General features: G+C 42.2%; 3 protein-coding genes across 4 annotated transcripts; all 3 read right to left on the reverse strand.

Annotated features, from left to right (window-relative positions):
* Positions 1-3,270: 3,270 nt before the first annotated feature.
* hoxd4a (homeobox D4a) lies at positions 3,271-6,842 on the reverse strand. 2 transcript variants are annotated; one of them, XM_086123768.1, is made up of 3 exons: positions 5,218-6,842; positions 4,718-4,946; positions 3,271-3,700 (listed from the first exon to the last, which is right to left on the reverse strand). In XM_086123768.1, exons 1-3 carry the CDS (start codon positions 5,621-5,623, stop codon positions 3,586-3,588), a joined length of 750 nt encoding a protein of 249 aa, XP_085979894.1. In that variant the 5' UTR covers positions 5,624-6,842; the 3' UTR covers positions 3,271-3,585. The 2 variants fall into 2 exon arrangements, with proteins under 2 accessions (XP_085979894.1, XP_085979895.1); XM_086123769.1 differs by having other exon boundaries at positions 3,271-4,946.
* Positions 6,843-16,874: 10,032 nt separating this feature from the next.
* Positions 16,875-18,486, reverse strand: hoxd9a (homeobox D9a). The gene is made up of 2 exons (XM_086123797.1): positions 17,955-18,486; positions 16,875-17,610 (listed from the first exon to the last, which is right to left on the reverse strand). Exons 1-2 carry the CDS (start codon positions 18,469-18,471, stop codon positions 17,366-17,368), a joined length of 762 nt encoding a protein of 253 aa, XP_085979923.1. The 5' UTR covers positions 18,472-18,486; the 3' UTR covers positions 16,875-17,365.
* An 820-nt stretch (positions 18,487-19,306) lies between these two features.
* Positions 19,307-25,157, reverse strand: hoxd10a (homeobox D10a). Its single transcript, XM_086123594.1, has 2 exons — positions 24,452-25,157; positions 19,307-21,189 (listed from the first exon to the last, which is right to left on the reverse strand). The coding sequence occupies exons 1-2, from the start codon at positions 25,134-25,136 to the stop codon at positions 20,915-20,917; spliced, it is 960 nt and encodes a 319-aa protein (XP_085979720.1). The 5' UTR covers positions 25,137-25,157; the 3' UTR covers positions 19,307-20,914.
* Between the last annotated feature and the right edge of the window lie 634 nt (positions 25,158-25,791).

Genomic DNA, 25,791 nt, shown 5'->3' on the forward strand with positions numbered 1-25,791 from the left:
TGGCTCGCGTGGAAATGAGCTAAAAAGTGCACCGGGTTCCGTCTCCATCATATTTGGCTTTTCTCCTTCCCAAAAAATGCGAAGCTTCGTTTTTTTTTTTTGTTTTTGTTTTTTTGTGGAGCTCTGCATCCACTGCATCCGACAGCGCTTTAACGAGCGTCCTCCGCCTCCGCGTGGAATAAATCACGCTTGCATCAAATTAACCTGCTTAAAGGTTGCTTTGCGCCATGCAGCTGCTTACCTGTGCGCGTCAATTCATCATTTACAGTAAAAAAAAAAAAAAGAAAGAAAAAAAAAGCGAATGGCGAGCTCGCTCTCCGACTCCTTGTCGAATAAATCCTTCAGCCCCCTTTTGTGTGCACACAATGCTGTCCTAAACCCAATCTTGCTCTTTTGCAGACATTTCCATACACCAGTGGAGACAGTATTCCCGAAAGAGTGCGAGGACTCAGCTACCAATAAACAGCCAACATTGGGTATCCTTATTTCTGCACAGCAAGGAAAGGAGAGGGGGGGAGGGAGGGAAAAAAAACCTCGCTGGCAATCAATCAGCAAGTGAAATAGCAGGAATTCAAGTGTAAGGCCCCGTATAGATTTGAGAGCTAAACAGTAGAATATTTGCTTTGGAGAGGAGGAGGGGGGAGCTTTATGATGACAAATAAAGGCAGTGCCCAGCAAGATGCGAGCATATTTGTCCACGTGATTTGTTCTTCCTCCACCTCAGCGATCCGTTTGGACACAAAGGCTGCGTTCACATTTATTCCATTCACAAAATCTGCACGTTTCCAAACCTTTTTTTTCCGAGGGGGGGGGGGGCACTCTACTCATTTTACATATGACAAGCCATCTGGAAAGGTAAGGCCATTGTTCTCAGCACTGACGGCGACAACAAGCGTGTCTTCCAACAACACAGCCAATGAGAAAGCATTTGTGTTGAGGAAGGTTTTTTTTTTGGAAGGCTTTTTGTGCTTGCTGTGAAGAAAAAGATTCAGCATATGTTCACAGGGTCATAAAAGTGAAAGATTTACAGTTTTCGAGCCCCCCCCCCCCTTCTACCCTCCACCCCCCTCCCCTTTCTCCCACCCTCACACCCTTTCAGGAATTACATGGGAAGGATTTACAACCATGCACATGTGTCAAAGTTCCATTTATACACATTTGTGAATCGCACTTGAATTGATGGCAAATGAAATTGATGCACATGCACGCCCGCATCCCCCCCCCCCAAAAAAAATCCAAAATCAAGTGGCCACGCAAGATGCAGTAAATAATCAGACCTTACCCGAGCATCCATCGGTTCGGATGTGTCGCTTTCGACGCTGCTGCGCTGCTTAGAAGGTATTATTGCCCCCCCCCCTACCCCCCCTTCTCCTTCGGAAGATCTTTTCAGTTTTTCAAGTCTAGATAGAGTCCTCGCGATTAATGACGACGCCGAGCATCGAGGGGGGCAACGGGGAGCTGCATTAATTATCCGGACGGTCACGTGAGTTGCGGGGGGGGGGGGGTAGGGGGGTGTTCGCAAGTTTCCAGCGAGATGCTGTCGGCGTGGATTTTTTTCTACGAATGCCTCCCCCCCGATAAAAAAATAAAGACGACGCGCTTTGGTAAGAGGCGAGGAAGGCGGAGGGGGGAGGAGAGTCAAATATGGCCGGATGGGGAGAAGCAGCAGCGGGGAAGCAGCCTTGGCGCATGCGGCTGTCATTGCAAGTGGCAACGCGCCTTCGGCTGCCATTTATTGGCGCTCGCCCATGTAGGTCAGCGCGGATGCTCACCCCAACACCAAGTAGTCCAATCACACACTTTCCTATGGATGCGAATGCTATCATGGAGGGGGGGAGGGGTCACCCTGCATCTATCCGATGCGTTCAAGGACATCACTTTAATTCTATTTGGAGTCAAATACAGGAGAGCGTGCGATTGTGTGTGTGGGGGGGGGCGGGGGGTCCACATGTCTTGTTCGAGGTCTCTCGTGTGACATTGATATGAGCCGCAACAAGGTGTGTGGCCTTTCTCTGTTTGGTGCCGTTTGAAATCACGTTGGGGGATTTTCATGGGACTCGGGAGCAAATCATCGGGTCTCCCTTGAAATCATTTTATGTGGATTTTATGACCACGTGTTTTCCAAAAAGTCACTCAACGTTTACACCAAAGCACACACAGCGCAAGCAGCGCGCTGCTTGCATCCATGCTCTTTTTTTAAAGCATTTCTTTTCATTTTTATACTTTTCTTGAACTGCCATCCTGGCTGGATGAAGTCTTCGCTGCTCTCGTGAGCGCGTCATTCGGCGTAAAATGCAACTTGGCTTGCGTTTATGAGAATGGTGGTTTGTACGCTGTTTAAAAAAAAATAAAAAAAGTTGAGCGGATTCAAAATTTCAACTCAACTCAAGGCTATGTCAGCGTAGATATAATTTGAAGTTGGACGATTTCAAAAACATATTTTTTAGTTTTGTGAAAGTTGGCTTTCTCGCATTGTCAACAAAGAAATAAGCATTTACAGAACACATTTTCCATTGTAGTGTCCCCACAACATAAAAGATGCATAAAAACAACTCAGCAAATTGTTTTGGAGCAAAAAAAAAATTGCTTGTTTTGTTGCGTCAACTGACATTTTTTGCCATAGATGTCAATAAATTATCATTTAAATATTGTGCCAACACAAAATACTGTCTTTGAAAACAATCAAGTTGTGTTTTTGTCCAGTGCAGCTCATTTTGGCCCCTTTTAACTGAATCAGATTTACTTAAATAGCATATTCACTTCAAGCTGAAGGTTTCCGTCTCACCTGGCAATTTCTACCATGTGTGTGGGGGTTATATTTGGGGTTTTTTGGTTTTGTTTTTTGTGCTCACTACTTTACAAGACTGCGTTTGTGTTTTGCAACAAAGCATTTTTTAAAGGGACCGAAAAGAAATGAGGAGAGACTTCATGCATAGAGAAAATGGGTCAATATAGTGTCAAATGTATTCTTGCAGACACGGACCGTTTCCACATGTATGCAACGTATGTTTTTTTCCCCTGAAGCATTTTAGTCAACGTTACCAATCAATAAGAGCAACCAAAAGGCGCACATTTGGCCGATGTTTTCCAAAAGCACCCGTGCATGTGGCACCTCAGGCGTCAAAATCGAACCCCAAAAAACGATATGGTAAATATTTTCAAGCAACAATTTTTTCAACCACTCGTCGTTGTTTTTTTGGTGTTTACAAATTCCTCATTTGAACGATTGAATTGAATTGACGGAAATCAGACACGTTTCTCTTTCTGCCATCATTTAAATGCATAATCAGTAGAAATCTTTATTTGTTTTCCAATATACTTCTCACATCCTGATGCACAAATACAAGGTTAGAAAGCATGTACAAAAATAAGACCAGTAAAAGACATTGCGTATTGACAATGACGCATCTATCCGAACATCAGAAACGGAGTCTTTTTTTTCTAGAGGTGGGGGGGGGGGGCTGTAGAAAGAACTCCGTTGTAGAAATCACACACATCGACTCGCTTTGAATGCTTCACGGAGTTGTTTGTGACGGCGAAAAGGGAGAAAATGCAGCTCGTTCGGCCGGGTCAGGGGTGTCGGGGTCATCCCTCGCGGCTTGAGCGTGTCCCCTGGATGAACCTGCCACCGACCTTCGTCTCAAATACCTCCCCGGCAAGACCTCCACGAGCTGGGACAGCTTTCTGGGCATTCTCTTGTCTTTCGGACAATGACGGGTTTAAAACAAAACCGGGGGAGAAAAAAAATCTGTTTTTTTTTACCTGGCATGACACCCTCCACCCCTTTGTGTAACTAAAGACAAAATACATTCTCACATTAAACTAAGACGACGTAAAGCCATGCACAAATAGTGTCCTTTGTAAAAGATGACAAGAAGGAATAGCATTCACTTCATCGTGTGCGCGCGATGCAAAAAAAAAATGTACAGCTTTTTTAATGACCAATAAATAAAAAAATTCAACAATTCTGCTAAATATTCGCAAGTATTTCAAACGAACTCGGCGTCATGCGGGAAGAGTTTCAAAAAGAAACAGGCGTGGCGCAGAGGTAAATATGAACAAGGAAGCATAATTATGGCTATTCGTATGCAAGGAACGATTTTTTTTAAGAAAAAAATATTTTTGTACAAAATAAGTTAAAACAAACAAGCAACGAAGAAGAGCGAAATATATAAAGGGAGATTTTGTTTTCCTGCTTGCGATTTTCCTTCAAGTAAATTGTGCGTTGGCGAGAGGAGCTTTTTTTTTTCTTATTTCTTTTTTTTTTGCCTGCGTGTAATTTTGAACGAACAGCCTCTCCGTGCTCAATAAAGCTACTTTTAAGACTTGAAGCCAGCGTGAATCCACGAGAGACCACACTCTTAAATCCACTGAGCCCCCCCCCCCACCGCTCCGAAAAAACAAAACAAAATAAAATACAAAAAAAATTAAAAGAGTATGCTTCAATTTATAGGCGCCTCTTTACACGAAGTGTGTCGAACCTCTCTGGGAAAATACTGATTGGTTTATTCTTCAACGTCTCAGGCTCAGGTCAACACTGACTTTTGTTAAATAAAAATAAAAGAGTAAAATTAAAAAAATAAAAAACGATTTTCAGTCCATGCAAAAAAAAAAAAAAAGTCAGATGAAGGTGAATTTGTTGTGGTTTTATAAGGACGTGATGTCAGTGCTGTTGTCCTTGTGGAGGCTTTGCAGGTGACCGTGTGTCGGCACCGACCTGCCTTTGGTGTTGGGCAGTTTGTGGTCCTTCTTCCACTTCATCCTCCTGTTCTGGAACCAAATTTTGATCTGCCTCTCGGACAGACAAAGCGTGTGGGCGATCTCGATCCGTCGCCTTCTGGTCAGGTAGCGGTTAAAGTGGAACTCCTTCTCCAGCTCCAGAACTTGCTGGCGCGTGTAAGCCGTCCTCGAGCGTTTGGGCTCGGACCCTGTGTAATCCGGATTCACTGCAAAGGATTAAAAAAAAAAAAAAGTTATTTATGAAGCGAAATGTGTAAAGTGAGGAAGGGGGGGGGCGCAATTGTATGGGGTTTATATGCGCGCGCACACACACAAAACCGCAATTGCAAGCACCCTTGAGCTTTTTAAGCTCTCCTGTTTCGCGGCCTGTTTCCCCCCCTCAGCCATCAAATTTACGACTCGTGTAATTGGCAAGCCCTTTCAAAAGCTCCCATAAACATCACACGGCGTGGTTTCGAAAGTAGAAGGCGATCTCACCCGTGGTGACGTGCACTTTCTTCATCCAGGGGTAAACCACCGCGGGCTGCTTGGCTTGGACTCCGTTTGGACTCTTGGCGTCCTGTTGGTCGCGCGGCCTGGTTCCGGCCGCTTGGAGCGACTCGCCCGGCTCCGTCCGCGCGCCGAACGGACTCGGTTGTCCGGCTCTGTCTTGGACGTGACCCCGCGGCTGCAGCGGAGACTCTTGCACTGCGTTGCAGCCGAACGCTTGCTCCGGGTAGTTAGCGCGTGGGTAGATGGCCGGGTGCTGAAAGTCAGCGTCCCGCGACTGGTTGAAGTAGTCTGAGCCCCGCTCAGGTATGTAGTTATTCTGCGAATATTCCTCGCAGGGAGGAAATTTGGGATCCACATACTTGGAGTTGACCATATACGAACTCATGGCCATTAATTTGTGAAGGTAGAAAATTCTAATTTTTCTCCAGTTGTCTTTTTTCCTGCCTCCATAAAGCCCTCCTACTTTGGTGTCAACTGAATAAAGTTAGCCGACCATGTGACCGTGCGGGCCAATGGAGGTGACGCTGCTGCTCGCACGGGTAAACAGACAAGGAAAGAGCAATTTCATCCTCTCCAAATATGCCCCTAATTAGACTCCTGGAGGAAAAATAAACCTTCAAACATCTGCTTGCGTGCTTGCACGCCTGGAAATGAAAGGTCCCGCCGCGGGGATTACAAAACCACTTTATATCTCGAATTATGCTAAAAAAAAAAAAAAGTCGAGCCTCCACCACCGAGCTCCGATGCGCTTGTGGTGTTGAAAAGCGACAAAGAAGAAGCCCCCCCCCCCCTGGTATACAAGCAGAGTGAGGACAATTGATGGCGACTGTCTTTGTCAAGGGGTTGGGGGGGGGGGTCATCTAAAAGTTACACCAATCTCATCCCTTCATCTGCTGCCACATCTCGCAAACAATTGGCCGCCTCTGGGAATCATTCATTAAGCGCACAAACAAGAGGAGGGGAGGCGTGTGCGCCCCTTGCACGAGATTCTAACAACAACAACAACAACTTCACTGTCCAAAACAGAACTTGCATTTTTTTTGGAGGGGGGGGGGGGCTACTATGGTGATTTATGTTTGAACAACTTCAAAATGTAAATTCTGAACATTTATGTCAACAACAGTTAAAGCTAAAGCTAAAGCTAGCAAGTTGTTGGCTTCATGCGGGGACGATACAAGCACGATTAGTTTTGTAAACTCTTATTTCTTTGTTGAAAATGCAGTAAAGCCCCAATTTTCACATGAGCGAAACTTAAAATATTTTTTGAACGGCCCAATTTCGAATTATCGACATTTCTTGCCTTGACGTTTTGAGTTGTGTAATTTGTCCTAAAACAGTCATTGAAGTTGGAAAACCTTGATCCTATAATTAATTGAGTTTTAAGGCAACAATTTTAGTTGGCGAGCTCGAAAACTGTTCGCTCAGTTGTTTTCTTGGAGTTGGGGCTTCAATACAAGGACGACAGCTCTGGAAATTCGTTGTTGTGAAACGCTGGAAAGCCAGCTGTCACAAAAAGCTTGCTTTTCAAATTCAACGAGTTGATGCGGGCATTACTCCGAGTCTATAGCTGTGCACTAATGCGTCAGGGGGGATGGCATATATACATCGAAGTCTTTTCATCGACCATATACTCCCCTAGAATCGAATCTGTGACTGGACTTGCATCACACAAATTCGGTTCTACAGGGTATATATAGACGACGGCAGGCCTTCCCGAGCAAATGAACATGAAACAATCAAAGTTGAGCTCGCCAAGAGACAAGTCATGCAAACTTCTTCACGTGGAAACCCCACCGCCCCCCCCCCAAAGACTTCCTTCCTGTGTGTGTGTGTGCGTGTGTGCGTGTTTGACTGCAATTTCCGCCATTTGCCTGTTGATAATGACCCAGTTATTCCGGCCTCTTTTGGGCATTCCTCTCAATTAGAACTGTTTATTCACCTTTTCCAAGTTATATCGTTTCCTTCAGGTTTGACTTTTTTTTTCTTTTTTGCAAAACAAATTACGAGCCATCTGAATAAGGCAAAAATCAATTCAGCTGTTCAACTACAAAGTTAGCATGGGGGCTGTTTTTCTTTAGCGGATTAAAGTTTTGTTTCATTTTTTAAGTGCTAGGTTCCTCCACATAGTGCCAAACATTCTTCATGATAAACCAGATCTTTATCCAACCTAATACTGCACCAGTATTTCACCTCCAAGTTATAGTAACTTAGTTATTTTTTTAATGCAGCAGGCTAATCATCTAATAGTGCAATATTTCCTTCAAGAGAGACATTAAAATAATTTAAAACAATAATACATTCAAGTATGCAGAACCATAAACCAGTGGTTCTATATACTGTACATCCCTTGAATATTAGTCCTCATATTTAATCGAAAGAACAAAATTGAATCATCAATTTAGAGCTAGAAATTAACCCTAAAGAACCCAAATGTTGTTTTGCAGAATCTACAGCACCTTTATTTTTATTTGTAAATAAACTGTCTGTGTCCCCCAAGTCCTGGTCATCTCCACACAGCCCACAGTTACCCCCCTGCCCCCCCCCCAAAAAAAATAATAATTCAGGCCCTCTGACAGCTCAAAGGGGGCATAAGTTGACCAATTCCCTTTTTAGCCATTAACTATAAGCACAGTGGCAGCTACTTACACAGCTCGGCGGCCAAGCTTTCACTCTTACTGATTAATTATTGTGCATAATAAACATCCTTGACTTTTTATTTATTTTTTAATTTTTTTTAGATTTTCTTGTCATTGCTCCAGTGACCAAAACTATCCATTTGAAGTGAGCATGCATGTTGCTCCATAAGATAATTCGATAACTAACAGGTCATGTGCCTGTAGGAAAAGGCACTAGCGGGTTCCTTATTTTCCCCATATACAAAAAAAAAAAAAAAAAAAAGATTTTTTTTTTCTCCAAATGGAGTTTGGTAAACATTCTTGATTGGACAAATTGAAACAAAGATGAAGGGGATGACATTTTTGTACAGAGCATTTTAACTTGGCAAAGTTCGTTCCAAATTCGTTGAAGGGCAAACGTAAAAGAGGAAGATGCAAGACTATTAGCACGTGTGTGTCAGTGAGACAGGCTGACCTGTCTTTCACCTTGCCCAGGTCAGCCGGCACTTGAGACGGGTCAAAGCCGAAATGCAGCACAAAAGAATCATACAGTCAGCTTTTTTTTTCAGCGAAACGCTCCAAGCAAGTGTCTTGGCCTCTCTCCACTCAGCGGCATTTCTGGGGAATGCTGCTTTTAAAGAGGGCCAAATAAGACCGCAGAGAAGATCGAATTATTTGATGTCACACTGAAACCATCTGACTAAATTAATTAAATGACTAAACCTAGAACGTTTTTTGGGGGGGGGGGGTTCGTTTTTAGATCACATCTCCCTCAGTTATTTTGGTTAAGAACTGAAATTAGGCAGAGAGGAGGGTGTGCATCAGGCCCCGAGGCCACACACGACAAATATATATAATATAATATAGCGATGCGATTTTAGAAAGCAGTAACGTTCATGCACCGGAGCAGCAGTGCAGATCAGCAAATTAACAACGCTGGAATGTTCCAAGTCGTGATGGTTCACGAACGTATTTAAAGCCATAATTTAAAGCAATAATTTGAATTTTAATCACATTTGAAACAGGATAATTAAGAGGGGGTGGGGGGGGAATCACCATAATAAAGTCCTGTAAAACGTCATCTCCCGAACCCCTCCCAATTCCTCTCCACTCCAGCCGGCCCCATTTTCCACGCAGGAATCAGCGTTCGGCGTGTGTGCGTGACATCATACGCCCATGCAGCAAATGATAAAACGCCGTCTTACCGCAGTGCCGGCGACACACACCCCAGCACGACCGGCGCCTCTTCCACCTCCGTAGCCGACACGCAGCCCCCAGCGGCCGTCCGGCCAAGCGCGCTCCTCTCCGGCCCATCTGGACCCGCTCTCCGATACACAATGCGAATTTTATTTTGTCTTGTCAAGCCACGGGCCATAAAGCAAACTTTAATGGCGTCACGTGTTTCCTGTCAGCCACTCACGAGAGCGCGCGGCTCCTTAAATAATCCTCTGAAGTTGTACTTCCGCAGTAATGGCTGTGAGCCTGCGGAGCAGGCGAGGAAGAAAGGAACTAAGGAAGGAAGGACGATAGGAAGCATGGAAGGAAAAAAGGAAGGAAGGAGGGAGGGAGGTCAATTTTCGTCACACCATTGGGGACACGTGCATTGAAATGGACAGCTTGCATTTAACCCTCCCTAGAAAATAATAAAATAATATCCATTCATTTGTATGTATTCTTGCTTAATTTATATTATTATTGTGAGTTTTTAAATTATTATTCTTAATAATAATAATAGTCATAGCAGTAGTAGTAGTTGTTCCCGGAATTGACATTTCATTAAAGTACCCCTCGAAAAAAGAGTCATACCGTAACATCCATTATTTGTATTTTTATTGTAGAGTTTTATTTTATGAATAATAATATAAAAAATTATCTTGTAATATAATATATCACCACAATAACAACAATGATGCTGATGAGTGGGAGCAACAGAAGAAAAATATCCATCATGAAATGGCTGATACATTTATGCACATCTAAAAATAATAGGTGAATAATATCCATTGATTTGAGGGTTTTTTTTATTTGTATTCGTTCGTGTTTTACTTAGCAGTAGTAATATAATTAGGAGTTGTAGTACCAACTGTGGTGTAGCAATTATCATTATTATCAGTAGTACTAATCGACAGGGTAGTATTAGTAGTACTGTAGTGGCAGTACGAGTAACAGGAGGGGGCAATAGTAGTAGTATTGTCGTGGTAGTAACAGTAGTAGCAGTAGGAGTAGTAGGAAGAGTAATAGTAACAGAAATATAAATAGTGGTAGGATCAGAGGGACTAGTAGGAGGAGGAGTAATAGTAGTTATCCTATTAGTAGGAGTAGCTGTAGGCTACTCTTAGTAGTCAGGGTAATAGTAGTATTAGTAGTACTGTAGTAACTGTAAGAGAAGGGCCAATCATAGTTCTTTAGTCGTAGTAATATTAGTAGTAGCAGTACAAGTAGTTGAAATGGTAATAGTAATATTAGTAATAGTAAGAGTGGTACAAATAGTTGGAGGAGTAAGAGAAATTTGGAGAATTTCGCCCAGTTTAATTGAACACCTGCATGGCTACAGGTGGACACAAACGTCAGGTGTCCCTTCTGCCATCTAGTGGAAGAACATTTCACTGTTCTGCCTGTCACTATATGTCGCTGGCACGGACAGATGAACACAGGGAGCGTGTTTGTGTACATCAATAATTATTTTCGGACCAAATAAGCACATCTGATGATCCTTCACACAGTTGTTAGGAATCACTGACTTCATTTTACTGCCGCCCATCAAAAGTGACGTTATACAAGCGTGCTGCCAATCCCCCCCCCCCCCGTGAGGAACGTCAAGATGATAACGTTGATGGTGATGTATTCGGCATCTCACTCATCATAAATGTCCTTTATCAATTACTATATGGTTGAAGAAATGCATCGCAAACTGTTTTAATGGCTAAATTCATGCAGACAAATGCAGCATTACTGTCTATGACTGTCCCAAGAGCTCCTCTGAGGAGACAAGCAAAAGTAGTCACGTGACATTGCTTCTCAGCCAATCAGAGTGCAGCTCCATGAGCAAACGGAGGCTGACTGTTGGGCAACACCGCCTCCTGCTGGAGGCTTGTGTATTGCACCCCAACCCCCCTTTTCCACTCTCCCGACATCCAAACGTTTGTACGCTGTAGTGATGCGAGAAGAATGTTAAAGGAGGCACCTGTTGGAAATGTACATTAACTTAAACTCAATTTCGTTCAGTTTTACAATAGATCTCTTTGCCTCTGTTTGTCAGTGGCTGACTTGAAGCGTGTATTTCCTGCAGTGCATGTCTAAAGCCTTGACAGGCCTTTACGGGTAAAAAAAAAAAACCCGTCTAATTACGCATTATACCAAAAGCGCGTGACGGATGAGATAAAAAAAATATGACTTATTACACTGCAAATATTTTGTGACAGTCAAACAGTGAAGCCAAATGTCTCCATTTAATCTTAGCATATTGAAATCTGCAAGAATATTCGCGAGTCATTTGTGGAGCATATGAACTTAATCAATACAAATCTAAAAGTAAAATGCATATCGAAGTCCAGAAAGACGGGCATGATTCCGTGTGTTTCCAAGCTACTCTGCTGCTGCTGTCTGTGCTGTGCTGTGCACCCTCCATTTTGCCGCATTGCAGTGAGGCTGTAAATACTTTCGCAGCTGCCTGTCAGGCCACACTGAAATACTGTCTTTGTTCACTCGGCCCCATCTCCAACAGCTGAAATCAGCGAAACGTCACCCCACCCCCAACACACAGCAAAGAGAAAACTAAAACAAAACAAAATAAAGAAACGGTTTGCATTAGGAAGCTATTTTGATGTCAACGTGACAGAATTGGCAAGAACAAGTTCGCTAAACTAGTACGGTTTTAAGCCTTTTCACACTCAACACACTTTTTAAACGCACTCTATTCTACATACAAAATCATTTCAAATGCATGTCGTACATTCGTCATGACAGGAGAAATGACTTAAAATGAAAAAAGAAACATCTCAGACAGAAGCAATCGATTGCTTAAACTGTCATTCGTGGACAATCGAAATCACTCTTCGTTTCCTTAAATAAAGACGTTGTCGCTATACATCCCCCAAAAATAGAATGATGATGATTATTAGCTCATCTGCACAGTGCGTCCAAACGACCTGCCACGCACTGTTCTGCTTGGCATATGCAACAGGAAGCTGTCAGATTTCCCATACAGTCGCGTACACAACAACTTACAAATCGATGGCGGATAATCCATGTTTAATCGTCGACGTGGACTCGTTTGCGTTGGACGCTGCCGGATCTGAAGTTGACCTCGATGAAGCAAGGAGGCGACTGGCAATTTTGACATCGTATCGCTTTGGAGAGCATATAGACGCAGAATGAGGTGATGGAGAGAGGAGGGGGACGTGGGATGGGAGGGTGGAGGAGGTGGAGGGGGGGGGGGGTCCGCCTGCCTGCCTGCATGGGAAATGAGCAAAAGAGCCATGAAGACGTTTGCTGCCTCGCACACATGACCAGTGTCATCCAATGACAGGCCATAGAAGCTCATAAATGCGTCGAGTGCCAAGCTGTAAATTGTGCTCTCACAAAAAAAAAAGGAATTTCCACTGCAGTAACTCTTCCTATTTTTTGGCGCATAAAGGCAAGGGGGCCCAAGCAGGCTCCTTTTCACCTTCTGCTGCCTAAAATCTACAAAATGTTACCACTAAAGACGAGAAGTTATATGGAGCCATGTATTTTGAGATTTAAAAAAAATAATAATTGCTTAAGCAACCTAGCCTAATAGTATTGAATGAATAGACCTTGCTCTATTCTCGACCTTTTGAAGATTTTTTTTAAACAAAAAAAAGTCCAGTTGACTCGATTGCCCACAGACATCAATCCCCCTACAATCTTTGGTGAGCACATGGATATATTTTTGTTGTGTCTGTAAATTAAAGATGACTGAGGCAAATATGTTATTAGCCCCCAAAAATTATATGTGTATGAGACTGCGCAGTATTTACAATGTGCATCAATACAAAAATACCTCATTTCTCCAACCTCAGGCTTTTAATTTCTTACCAAGCAAAATCCCACACCAGGAGTTTACATATAATTAAAATGATTGTTAACTAAAATATATTTTTTGCTCGTGTCTAAAAGGTTTCAAGTCGTGCTGTTGCGCATTATTAATCTTGGTTTGCAGGCTTTCTGTTGCTGTACCTTGTTGATTTCTTTTGTTTTTATTCGCAATGCGGGCCAGTTCTGTGTCGTGTCTGTGCGTGGGTGTTTGTGTGCGTGTGCGTGTGTGTGTGTGTGAGTGTGTTTCATTCTTTCGGTCCTCTAAACGTTAGATTGCAAATAAACCCCACTGAAAATGTTTAAAACAATAGAATGGAGAAATGAATGTCGTCGTGCTGACAACATAATTGCATATACAGTATATATATATATATATATATATCTGCTAAGCTTGAAGCCCATTCCTAAAATGTGTTTAATAATGTAACAGTAAGAGATAAAACACACATGACTGTTCTATTTTATTAATCATTTTTTTTCATTTGTATTATTTATGAGAGTTACAGCGTCTATGGTATTATGATTTGGGTGCTGATTGGCTAAGAGAAATCACATGGTCTGACGGCCTTGAAGTGAGGTAGGCAGTGCAACATTTTCAGATAATACGGGATCTTCATTCTTAAAATGACATTTCAAAGAAAAATAGACATTTTTTTACATTGTCCAAAGAAGTCGGCTGCTCTTTTTAAATCTTTAAATTTCATTTCTTGTTTTATAACCAGCCTCAATCAGTTCTGCTTGGTTTATCAGCGTATCAAAACCAGACCCAAGCCAGGAGACTACAAAAATTATTGGCTCGTGACAAGTAGCTTAATAAAACAAATAGCTAAAAAAAAAATAGCGCTGTTGAAAAGCCCCCCCCTCAACCCAAAAAAAAACAATGCTCATTAATATCGCAAATTTGCCACACTCAACCTAACATAGTTTATTTTTATTTATTTTGTGTTTGCCACCACTGTATTGCTCTTTTTAACACATTTGTTTCAACAAAAATATTAAGTTTAGTCTTTTACACTTGACACGCAAAACGTGTGCGTCAGCTCTCTTGAAAACGCTACCCACGCAACAGTGCGACGTCACACACAGGCGCCCCAATGAACGTCATACTCGTGCTTCTGTCCTGCAGAAGAAGATATTGTCTTCGAGAATCTCACAGGAGCAACCTGTAATAATAAAAGTACTGAACATCGAACGATAACCATTTTTAATTCCGTGTATTATAATTATAGGCTGCTATTTGCCAAATGTCACTGCCCAATATACATTATATTCATTTTTAAAATTTATCACGGTGTTTGATTTATTATTTAAATAACAATAAAAAATTGTAGTAATAATAATTTTATTTTCATGTAATGTAACCTAAAGGATATTATTCGTGACAAATATTTTCCTAATCAGAGGCCATTGGACATTTTTATAGTCTTCCGAGGGCCTGGAATAAATATATGAAAACAACGGCATACAATTCCTACGCACAAATATGTATTTTGAGATTTTGTGGGTAACACGTTTTAATGCTTTTTCGAACCGTCCCTCTAAGGCTGTATTATGTTTTGAGTGTTGCACGGCTGAGTGGATCAAATGCTATCACGGGTCCAGGAGTCTTGTGGTTCTATTTGCTATAGTGCAGCAGAATACAACGTTGGTGATGAGCTATTCTTTTTCTACTTTGTAATTTAGCACAGTTCGAAAGTGGTGTGGAGGCTAGAAAATGAAAAGTGGACGAATTAATCCTCGTGATTGATCCAAGTGATTGTAATTAAGGCGACTAATCACTCTGAGCCTTAATATAACATGCTTTATACTGCTCCATTAGTTCAGATTTCCTGTAACAGCCTAACATTTTTCCTCTTGGCAGGCCTCGCTTTTATGACAAACGATTAAACGACTGTTGACCTCGCAACACACACACACACACACACACACACTCAGGCACGGCAACCGATTTCATCTCTGTATTTGTATAAAGAACCTTTGGTCTTGCAATTTAACGGAGTACAAATACTTAGTCACTGTACAATTTTTTAAAAATCAATAGCTTCGTTGTTTATGTTGCTGGCAACTTTCACTTTTACTCCATTACAACCACTGAATAAATTGTATACTTTTATTTGATACATTCCCCTTATCCATCATCAATCCTACTTACAACAAAATCAAAAAAATATTGTATAAATCCTGAACTGCGTAGAATAGTCCTGCCTGTCTTATTATGGTCGCTCTTTCCGGTTTGAGGTCAGTTGATGCCAGGACAGATCTTTAACTGCACCACTGAAGAAAACAAATCAATGTCAGTTAAAAATAGACACTCATTCCCTTTTTCTTTCATTTCTTAAGCACATTTCACATCAGAATATCACTTTTTGGTTTAGCAAATGCCAGGCACGTTACGACGACTTTCATGCAAGTAATATTCAACAATTCTTTGACCTCAACCAAAATTAATTTCTGTTAAGATTAAGTACTTGTACTTTTACCCAAGTATGACATTCAGGGACTTGTAAGACGTTTACTCAAGTGATATTCTACAAGGTAATTTTAAATTCTACGAAAGTTAGTTTGTTGTTAAGACTTGTACTCTTGTATCACATTCGAGTACTTTTAAGACTTTTACTCAAGTAATATTCCACAAGATGAGTTTAACATACATCAGTTATTTTCTTTGAAGATACTTGCACTTTTAATCGAATTCAAGTACTTTATAGAAGACTCATATCACTCTTGTATATGCTTCCATACATTTTCTATGAGTTAGACTGTAGCCAAATATTCGTAGTATGAATGTTGTTTTCACTACTTATTACAACGTATAAAAAGTATGGACCATCATATTTTATCAGATATTTTTATTTAAAAGCAGCAATTGTTTTACTGGCTTTACGGTTCTTTGTACATGCATGATTATCTTATTTGTAACTACTACCCATTTTTGTACGTTGGTTTTGTAATTATATAAGCCAAATGACATCACGGGATACAGGGATCATTATTACGTTCAACATTTTTTGTCCTTTTTAACATCTTTTAATCAAAGTGTACATGATTGATCGATCCTTTTGTCGCCATTTTGTTTCGTTGACACTCAAAGAGCCACAGCGCCCTCTAGCGCCAAATGGCGACTCCAGTGATCGTGCGAAAATAAACAGAACACAACTGTGACTCCCTCAAAGTTAATTTTGTGTCTTCATTCCGCATTAGGCGGAACTATTTAGCACAAGGGGGGGGGGGGGCACGACGTCGTTGAAGTGGAGTTTAGTTTTCCATCAGTGGGGCGCAGAATTAAGGAATTAACGGCATGAGCACAAAGATGTGGGGGTGATTTCCTGTGCAAGAATCCATCGGCCAGACACCCTTGTGTCCACATTTGGATTGTCAGCAACACACGCACAAAAAAAAAGAAGGGCCCGGAGAGGGGAAAGGAGCCTTCAATAGGATTCGGTGTAATTACTGACTGCCAGGACCAATAAACTCATTTAGGTCAGACGTCTCGCCATCTCTATGACTTTATTTCTTCCTGTTCTAAAGTCATTAAAAGCCCACAAACTGGACAATGATATCGGCCGATCATAAACACCCCCAGTGAAAAGTCTCCAATGAAACTTATTTGGGATAAGATGTGAACCACTCTGATCATTTGAATCATGCCTCGTTCACAGCACATGAGGTGACATTCAATTGGAATTACGATCGTCAGATTTTACACAAAAGTATTCTTTATGTAGTTTACTATTTATGTCTTTGTATGTAAAAGGAACGACATATAAATGTATACACACACACACACGATTAGGTACAGAAAAAGAAATCAACAACTTCGAGGCTCTCCTGAATATTTTGTAAATATATATATGAGTTAGCAAACTTTTTTTTTCACTTTTAAGCTTGTTGTTGGCCAACTGGAAAAAGCTTTATGCACGTCCAATGCACGCATGCCCGCTAAAAAAAAATGGGTTCACCAAAAGACAGTGCGTCGTAAAAAAATTTGATATACAACGATCGAACAGCTCAGAACAACCCGTGGAGACTCACACACACGCGCACACAGATGCACGAATGACCACCTCCAAATAAATGTGCAATTCTATCAGAAAGGTCAGATGTATTACTGATAAACATTGTTTATTCCTAAACTCATCACACACACACACACACACACATTTTGTGTGTCTAATGCACGCTGCCTGCCTCCAAACGTGTTCCAACAGAAAGGTCAGACAAAAGAACGGTGAAAAATCTTTATATACAACTAAAAGCAAATATAGACCACACGTAAACATACACACACTCACGCCCCTTTTTGTCACCTTATTCAATTGCAAAAAAAAAAAAGAAAATCAAGTGAGAAATGATGGCTTCACCGGAACGTGATCCACAGTGTCTCTTGGGTGCCTTGAAATCAAATCATAAAAATAGTGTTTTTTCAAAAATAAAAATCCAAACTCGTCATGAGTGCAATCCTATAGCTGCTCCTTTCCGCCCCTCTCTCGGTTCATCTTCTTCATTTTCATCCTGCGGTTCTGGAACCAGATCTTGACTTGCCTCTCGCTCAGGCTCAGGATGCGGGCCACCTCGTAGCGCCGGTCCCGGCTCAGGTACATGTTGTACAGGAACTCCTTCTCCAGCTCTAGAGTCTGATATTTGGTGTAGGGACAGCGCTTCTTCCGACTGGAGCGTGCGTGGATCCAATTCGCTGCCGGGTTGCCTGCGTGCACAAATTGGGAGCCACAAAAAAATATATATATATTAAGGATTGTTTTGGGAAACACAAGAGAACCCTACATTCCCATCCAGGTGTTTCCTTACGAGCATCTATTTCGGGAGTGTTGTGATTGACCCCCCAATGCGCGCACCAAAAAAGTGCAGAATCCTGTGTAATAACTCAAAAAAAAAAGAAAACAGGGCGGATTCCGTCCGTACTGGGCCGCGGTGTAGCAGTGGGCTCCAGGACACTTTTATGGGTCAGTAAAACATCCCGTTTTACGCAGTCAGCTCACACAGTTATAAATCAGCCCTGGGGGCGATTTGCATGCATGCGCTTCTACTTACTTGGGTCAACTTGTTTCTCTTCTTTGGGCTCGCTGTGGCTGGAAAGTTCACTTCCACTCTGCGCCCTCTCCGGACCTTCGGGGACCTCCTCGACAAAAGGCCGATTTCGAGGCTCATGGCCCGGCTTGGCGTCGCGGATCTTCGGCGGGGAAGGCTCCGGCTTCGGAGCACAGGGCGCGCGTCGGCCGGGGGGGAATCCGGCGAAGCGGGGGACGAGGTCGGGGACCGGGTCCATCCAGGGTCGCGCCCCCACGCATCTTGGGTCGGACTGGTGAGCGTACGGGTGGTGGTAGAGCCCCTGCGGGTGAACCGGCGGCCACGACGGGGGGAAGACGGTGGATTTGGGAGCGAAATTGCATGAGGAGAAGTCAGCGAGGTGCTCCCCGGCGCCCGGTGGCCTGGTGGGGGCCATCGTGTGCGGGGGAGGCTGAATGAAGCGGGAGCCGTACACGTCCTCCGCGTCCGGACCGAGAACGGCGTCCGCGTAGCAGCTGGCTAGGGCGCCGCTGGAAGACATTTTTTTGTTTTGATGCGAGCACTCAAAATAAAACGACTCGCACTCTTAAGGGGGAAGCTCCCCTCTATGAACAATCATAGTATTTTTTGCTTGCCTGCGTCTGCACGGATTGGTTACACGGATCACGTGATCATATTTACTAATACTGCCAGTAAATCAAGCCTACCTTAATGCACCCCTTTGCTTTTTTTCGTATTTTATTTTCCCCCTCTCTCTGATTTGAATAGGAGAAATAAACACGACTCGATTACGTGTGAACAATTAACTAACTACAACACATACGCCGCGCGCGCTCACGTGAAAGCTCGTTTCGTTACTCTCAGTAAAAAAAAAGCTTTATAGACTACTAGAATCCTAATAAAATAGATGTAAAAACAAATTGTAAAATAAATTAAAAATGAACAAATAACAGGCGCCAATCTTCCTAATCGACTTGGAAACATGTTTTTTCCCCACCGAGTTAGAATAATCGTGAATTAAATATTAAGAGAGTAATAATAATGACGCTCCTGACCTAATATATATGTGTATCAATAAATGTTTTATGGAGTGTGTGAGTATACACGTCATGTATTAAAAAAAAGAAGAAAAGACTTGAGGAAGCACATCTGCATGTTCCAATTTAAATGTAGCTTTAATTTTTGTTTTGCAAAAAAAAAAATTAAGGACTTTAACCAAAAGTGAGCACTAAAATTAAAAAATGATTCTCCTTGGCCTCATTTGATATTTGCACAACTCCCTTTTTCCATTGTATAAAATTTCAAATGTAATATTAATAAGTACAATTTCGACACAGAAAACAAACTGTACACAAGCAGTGTTGATCATTTTATTGCAAGAGATTGTACATGCGACCACATGCAACACGTATAAAGCATACATGAACCGTGTTTTTGAGCCCATTCACAGGCCAGTGGGAACACATTTTGTGCTGAGCTCATGCTTCACACGCGAACACGACCATACACAGAAATACACGGACAGTGGGCACCTATCTGCAGAAATCTACATCACACTGACCACTTTACTAGGGACTCCACACAAAACAATATTACAAACAACTCTGAGTATGATACGGTGTAATTGGACACTACTTCAATCACTATAATATGGTTATTTTTGAAGTGGTGTTCAGAATGATCCCATTTTACTTTGTTGGTCCCAAAAATGACGACAATTAATGTATCTATCCATGCCGGTGACGTATAGTGACACCTTTTTCTGAGATTTTTGTCAGTTTTTTTTTCGAATGTAAAATAAGTACGTGCCTGTGTGCTCAATACAAGTTGTGAAACGCTGCATAAGATTGTGTGAGTGTGCCTAATAAAGTGACCGTTGAACTGGCCAATAACGTAGGACCCAAATCGTGTGAGAAATAACACCAAGCAACGTCCACTGCCACAGTAAACCAAAAGTGAACATTGTAAAGATAATACGAAGGTGCCTTGAGATACGAGTGACTTGCTTGAAGAGTTATTCCTGATACAATTTTTTTTTGGGGGGGGGGTGTCTCGTGAGTGCAAATATTATATAAAAGCCCTGAACTTAATTCAGTCCACCTCACAATAAGCAGCGGTTTGGCAAATAGCGACCATTAGAAAGGAAAGAGGTTTCAAGCTGTTTTTGCCACTGCAATTGAAGTTTACTGTCCAATTAAACATAAAACTAAGAGAATTTACCTAGTATTTCAAATTACTTAATAATTACTATGATTCCTTAGGAGTGACCCCCCCCCACTAGCTTAATGCTAACATAAGTAGAAAATGCCATTGATATGCTAACAGTGAGCATCAATAGTCATGGTTTTACAAACCTTGAAGCATGTTGAAGTGGATGGTAGAACACTCGAGACATATATCACAATACTCACAGACATATATTCTACGAAAAGTATTAAATATTATGGCAACTTACTGAGTGGTAGTAGAAAAAAAATTCTTCTTTGTTTGTGTCTGTCTTATACAATGCTTCCTCCTGGTGGTCAAAGGGGGCATACTAAAAAGCGCCGATTTGCATTTTAGCATGAAGTTTTGATTTTTAAAAAACATCTAATGCTTTGTCGTTGTAAATGGACTGATCCACTACATTGTGTGTTTTTTTGTTGTTGTTGTTTTTACCCAAAACGACCCAATTGTTTGAGTTGGTCCATACGAAATGAATTTGGGGGTGGTTTTGTGTGAAACAATTTTGCAAGTTCAGTAAAAGTAACCCCAATTAGTCTATCATTGATGAAAGTACAGAATGCTTTATTGAAGTACAATTTTATAGAGTGCTGTTTTTTCCTATTCAAAACATAAACAAAAAAATCTGGAACAGATTAATGGCATTTCTATTCATTTCAATAGGAAAAGACGATTTGAGTGTATCGTATCTCATATCTCAAGGCACCTGTGTAGTGCGAACATGATGCATCAATACTACTACAGGGAATCCACATGACACTTCAAGAGAAAGTGAGATTGCAGTTCAATTCCCGCACTCGACCTTCGCGGTTCATCTTCTTGAGCTTCATCCTGCGGTTCTGGAACCAGATCTTGACCTGTCTGTCGCTCAGGTTGACGCTCCTGCTGATCTCTAGCCGGCGCTCTCGGCTCAGGTACATGTTGAACAGGAACTCCTTCTCCAGCTCTAAGGTCTGGTGCTTGGTGTAGGGACAGCGCTTCTTCCGCCCGCTCTTGGCTGTCAACCAGCTGCTGCTTTGGGTGTTGGGATTGTGATCTGGGAAAACAAAAACATACCAGGATTGAGACATGATGTCACATACATCCAAGGAGACACTCTTAAGAAAACTGCTGGGTTAAAAGTAAGACAAATTGGGTGGACTAGCTAACCCAGTGATGGGACCAAAATATGCTGGGTTATTTACACCCAGTGCAGTGGGTTGAGGATTTGACGCACCCCATTGGGTCAAGGTTAAGATCCAACAAGGGTTAATAATTACCCATACTGATGAGTTAAAGAGACTAGGAAACCGGTTACAAAAACCGAGGTCATTTTGTCTAAAAGTAACTTAAAATTTGGATCAAAACTAACCCAAGTTGGGTAAAATAGCAGACCCGGTTCAAAGACAGTGCTGTGTTATATACCCACTGCATTGGGTTGATAATTTGACCTCGTATAGCATGTCACTATTTTAATACAACAAGGAGCAAAAACTATCCACGCTTATGAGTTAAATCTACTAAGAAACAGTCCACTCTTAAAACTCCTGGGTCAAAAACCAAAAGAAAAAAATATATATTTTGGATAAAAATTGGACCTACCCACTACTCGGGTTAATTTTTTCTTCCAAAAAATACCAAAAAACCTGGGTCAAATTGACACAAGTAGCAAGTCGGTCCATTTTTTTTTGGCCTAGCAGTTTTAAGGATATATGAAATACATCTGAAATGTTCCAGGACCTTCCTCACAAACAATTCCTTTCATATCTGACAAACTCTGGGTTTTCCCCTCAACTTGGACGTCCACAAAAGAGATCTGACGGCATTGGCTTAGTTCAGTGCACAAGAAAGAATACTTCCAAGTTCCAGGAGGAAGGTGTGGTTGAGAAGGCTGGAAATCGGAAATTTTCTGACTCATCTCATATTTCAGGGGCAAAAATTATATCCATATATGTTTCCCAAACTGTAAAAGTCAATACATTGAAGCTATACCACCCAAAGGGATAAGCAATGTACTTCTAAACACACCCGCAGTGAATGTACTCTTATAAAAATAGATGTAACGTACATCCAGTAAACAACTCCAATTTGTTGCCTCATGGTAAACTTGTGAAAACTGGGGCACATCTCTCCCTTCTACACCAAGGCCAAAAGTGTTCAAAGTCACATGATGCGGAGTACAAAAAAAAGTAGTACGATTGGCGTGCATTCCACAATGTCAACTATTGTTAAAAAAAAAAATTCCAAAGCCAAAAGTGGTGAAATTCACACCCATATATCCATTCACCGATTTTTGTAACACTTGAAAGGACTGGAAAAATAAAGCCTCTATACTAAAGTTCAGGGTTCCAAGACATGAAAAGTAATCCAAACTAATATTTTGTTAAATCTATTTTGAGGATTATTTGTATATTTTCCCAGACCAAAATGTGGTAAAAGTCACGGATGAAAAAAAAAAAAGACCCTTAATGGGTACCAAGCCATTCCAAAGGATAATCAAATTAAAAATAGCACTTTGGGGATTGTTTTGTACTTTGTCCAGGGCTTGAAATGATGCCAATTTATTTAATTCCACTTCATTGCAAGTATTCCGAACTAATGATAAAAATCGAAGAATACCATTTTGTGATGAAATGTCCAGTGCCAAGGGTAACCCAAGGTCTTATTTTTAGGCTGCTAGCGAAACAGGTTTGATCATTTGAGGGTGCTAGCATGAGAGGTTTTGAATCGAAACTGTTTCAAAAATAATGAGATTTGTTGTTGATTTTTTTTGGGTAACTTTTCTAAAGCCAATGGGGGAGAAATGTTAAGATTAATAATGTGGAGAAAGAAAAATGTAGGGCTATTTTAGGAATTATTTATATACCCACAAACCAAAAAGTGATACCTGCAGTCAAATGTTCAGGGTAAAAAAAGGTAACCTTTGTCTACATACTGCTAAAAGCCCAGCGTCAAGAGTTTTTAAAAAATCATGACCGTCACTATTAACCTAGGCTGTTTTAGGTATAAAATAGTACATCTTTTCAATGAAGGTCAAAAAGTGGCAAGCGTCAAGGGGGGGGGGGGGGCGGAGTTGTACATTGGAGGGTGTTATCATTGCAAGTTACAGTCTCAACTAATTGGGGCTAATTTCCTAAGGCTAAACTGCAGTAAAAGTCAAGTGTGAAGCGTTATTAAAAAAAGAAGCAAGACGGAATGAAAGTAAAAAAAAAAAAGATCAATTTCCTGACAGTCTCGTGACATTGCACAACGTCAAATTACACGATGTCGCTAATGTTATAATCTCAGCTCATATCAGGAACAGCGTGACTAAAAGGAAAAGTGGCCAGAGGGCTGAATAAAAAATTGGATGTATATGGCATGCCCCCCGTCATTCAAACACTCAAATAGGTTTTGCGTGACCAAAGCTTACGTTAATTGTTACGGTCAAAACTGGAACGCTTTACGAAATCCAATAAAACGGTTTATTGTGTTCAGTGACGTCACCATCACTTTAAAGTGTTTGCAAAGATCGGCACGAAATACAATGTTGCTGTTTTTTTTTTAACTGATTGAGGGGGGGGGGGGAAATGAAAAGAACAAAATTATTAGCCTTTTAACTGATATTTTTTGGAGGAGATCGCGGGCAGTTTAGTTTGATATAATTTCTTATTAAAATTTGGGGGTTTTAGACTACAGTCCCTTAAATTGAATTCAGATCGGTCCGGACTGATTGAATCATTACTTCACTGCTCCGATTTATGAAAGCACAAATTCACACCACGCTATTCATTTTCACAGTTCATCTCCGTTTTCACCACATTTTTCATGTTTTCACACTGAATATTTATTTCCCTTCTCGTGTCAAATGGAACCCTGAACATGTGTTTCTACAGCGTAACATTTTAGGAATATTGCAAACATTTGGGCCCTTTTGAGGGGGAAAATGAATAGTTCCTCCGGGGCTAATAATTCTCATCTTACTCTGTACATACATGATTTCAATGCGTTTATTTCACCACATCTAAGCCCTTTGCAATTAATATGTATTGTTACTAAAACATTTAAATGTCATTTTCCCTTTCAACAAAACCGGAGGCCCATGCATACCCCCCCCCCTTTTTTTTAACTTGCACAGGAGAAAAAATCTTAACATTTGGCAAATAAAAAAATACAATGGGGGGGGGGGGGGGGGTATCATTGCAAAGTATCGTGAACGCGCGCACGTATGAAGAGCGGCGACAGCGCGCGGGCGTCCAAAGCCTCTCATTAAACATTATGACTGCGGAGGCTTGTTTGTGTTTTATTTTCGCTTTTACGACGCTGGAGGCCAAACCCACCTTTGCCATCCCGCGGCACCAGCAGCTCGGGACTCGACTGTCTCTTGTCGTCCTCCTCCTCTTCTTCCTCTTCTCCTTCTACTTCTTCTTCCTCCTCCTCCTCCTCCACACTGGATGTGCAGCGCTCCGCCGGGCTCGCCGCGGCCACGGGGCTGCGCGGCGGGGCGTCCTTTGTTGCGGGCTGCGGTTGCGGTCCGACCCGGTCCAGCTGCATCAACGTCGGGCTCGGCTGCTGGGGGCAGTGCTGCTGCCTCGCGCCGGCGTACGTTTGGCTGAGTCTGAAATAGCCCGGAACTGGAACCTCGGGGGCGTCGGCTCGGTTCGGTTCGGCCGCAAGGGGGGAGTACGCGCGGAGGGGGCCGTCTGGCTGCTGGCCGACTGTTTGCAGGCGTTTTTCGGTGAACATGCAGCAGTTGCCTTCCTCCTTGATGCCCTGCGCGTACGTACTATTAGGACTGACGGGCGCCTCTGCCAGTCTGCACGCCCTGCCCGGTTCGCCCCACTGGTGGGCGAAGTACGAGGGGACGCTCGTGGCCCCGCCGTGGTGGCCCAGCTCGCCCCTTTTGGCCAAAGACGGCACCTGCAGTCCACAGGTTTGCATCACGTAGTCAGACGCGGACGGCGTGTACGCGAAAGCGTCCATTAGGAAGGGGTTAGCCGCAGCGGAGTTGGTGGGGAAGGACATTTTGGCCGTCCTCTGGAAGCTGACATATCTGCGCCGCGAGTCGGCGTGCGCGCGGACCACATGACGAGCCCACCAATGAGCTTTGAAAGTGGCCTTGACACGCACTGCAGCGCAGCCTGAAGGCGCAGTCTGCAGCGACACCTAGAACCAGCACTTGAAATTGGTTCATACGAAGCACTGCTGAGGTGGTGGGGGGTGGGGTTGTTGTGGTTGGGGCCTGGCAGCACAGGCTGCGCGTCTAACATTGTCCTTTAACAGGAAAAAAAAATACGGTCACCTTATATATCAACACATTTGGAACATCATCTCATCGCAATTTGTTTTCCTCAACGTCGACATTTAATACACGATTTTTCCCCCGTGAATTGTTTCACAAGCACAAGCAATATATTTATTTGTACAATAAGCAATATCCGATTCATGATACAAATGTTTTGCTTCTACTTTTGATTTAAAATGGTTTCACCTCAAGCTGTGACACGTCTTCAAAGCACTCGTTCCAATCCAGAGACCACAATATCTTAAGCAATGTATTTCATGTTTACGTCATGTTTTGTGGTCAACCAGGTGGTTACGATTACATTCTGTAATTACTTTCCACGTGGGTACGATTACATTCTGTAATTACTTTCCATCTTTGTTGTGATCAGTTCTC

Source organism: Hippocampus guttulatus, chromosome 11 (assembly GCF_054856545.1).
Source record: "Hippocampus guttulatus isolate MCC_2025c chromosome 11, RoL_Hgut_1.0, whole genome shotgun sequence".
NCBI classification, from domain to species: domain Eukaryota; kingdom Metazoa; phylum Chordata; class Actinopteri; order Syngnathiformes; family Syngnathidae; genus Hippocampus; species Hippocampus guttulatus.

Coding starts and splice junctions, on each gene's coding strand:
- hoxd10a (XM_086123594.1), bottom strand. CDS start 25,136: ATGTCCTTCCCCACCAACTCCGCTGCGGCTAACCCCTTCCTAATGGAC. Junction 21,190..24,451: donor GGTGCCGCGGGATGGCAAAG/GTGGGTTTGGCC, acceptor TTGTTTTCCCAG/ATCACAATCCCAACACCCAA.
- hoxd9a (XM_086123797.1), bottom strand. CDS start 18,471: ATGTCTTCCAGCGGCGCCCTAGCCAGCTGCTACGCGGACGCCGTTCTC. Junction 17,611..17,954: donor AGAGAAACAAGTTGACCCAA/GTAAGTAGAAGC, acceptor TTGTGCACGCAG/GCAACCCGGCAGCGAATTGG.
- hoxd4a (XM_086123768.1), bottom strand. CDS start 5,623: ATGGCCATGAGTTCGTATATGGTCAACTCCAAGTATGTGGATCCCAAA. Junction 4,947..5,217: donor GAAAGTGCACGTCACCACGG/GTGAGATCGCCT, acceptor AATCCTTTGCAG/TGAATCCGGATTACACAGGG. Junction 3,701..4,717: donor CTGCCCAACACCAAAGGCAG/GTCGGTGCCGAC, acceptor ATTGTCCGAAAG/ACAAGAGAATGCCCAGAAAG.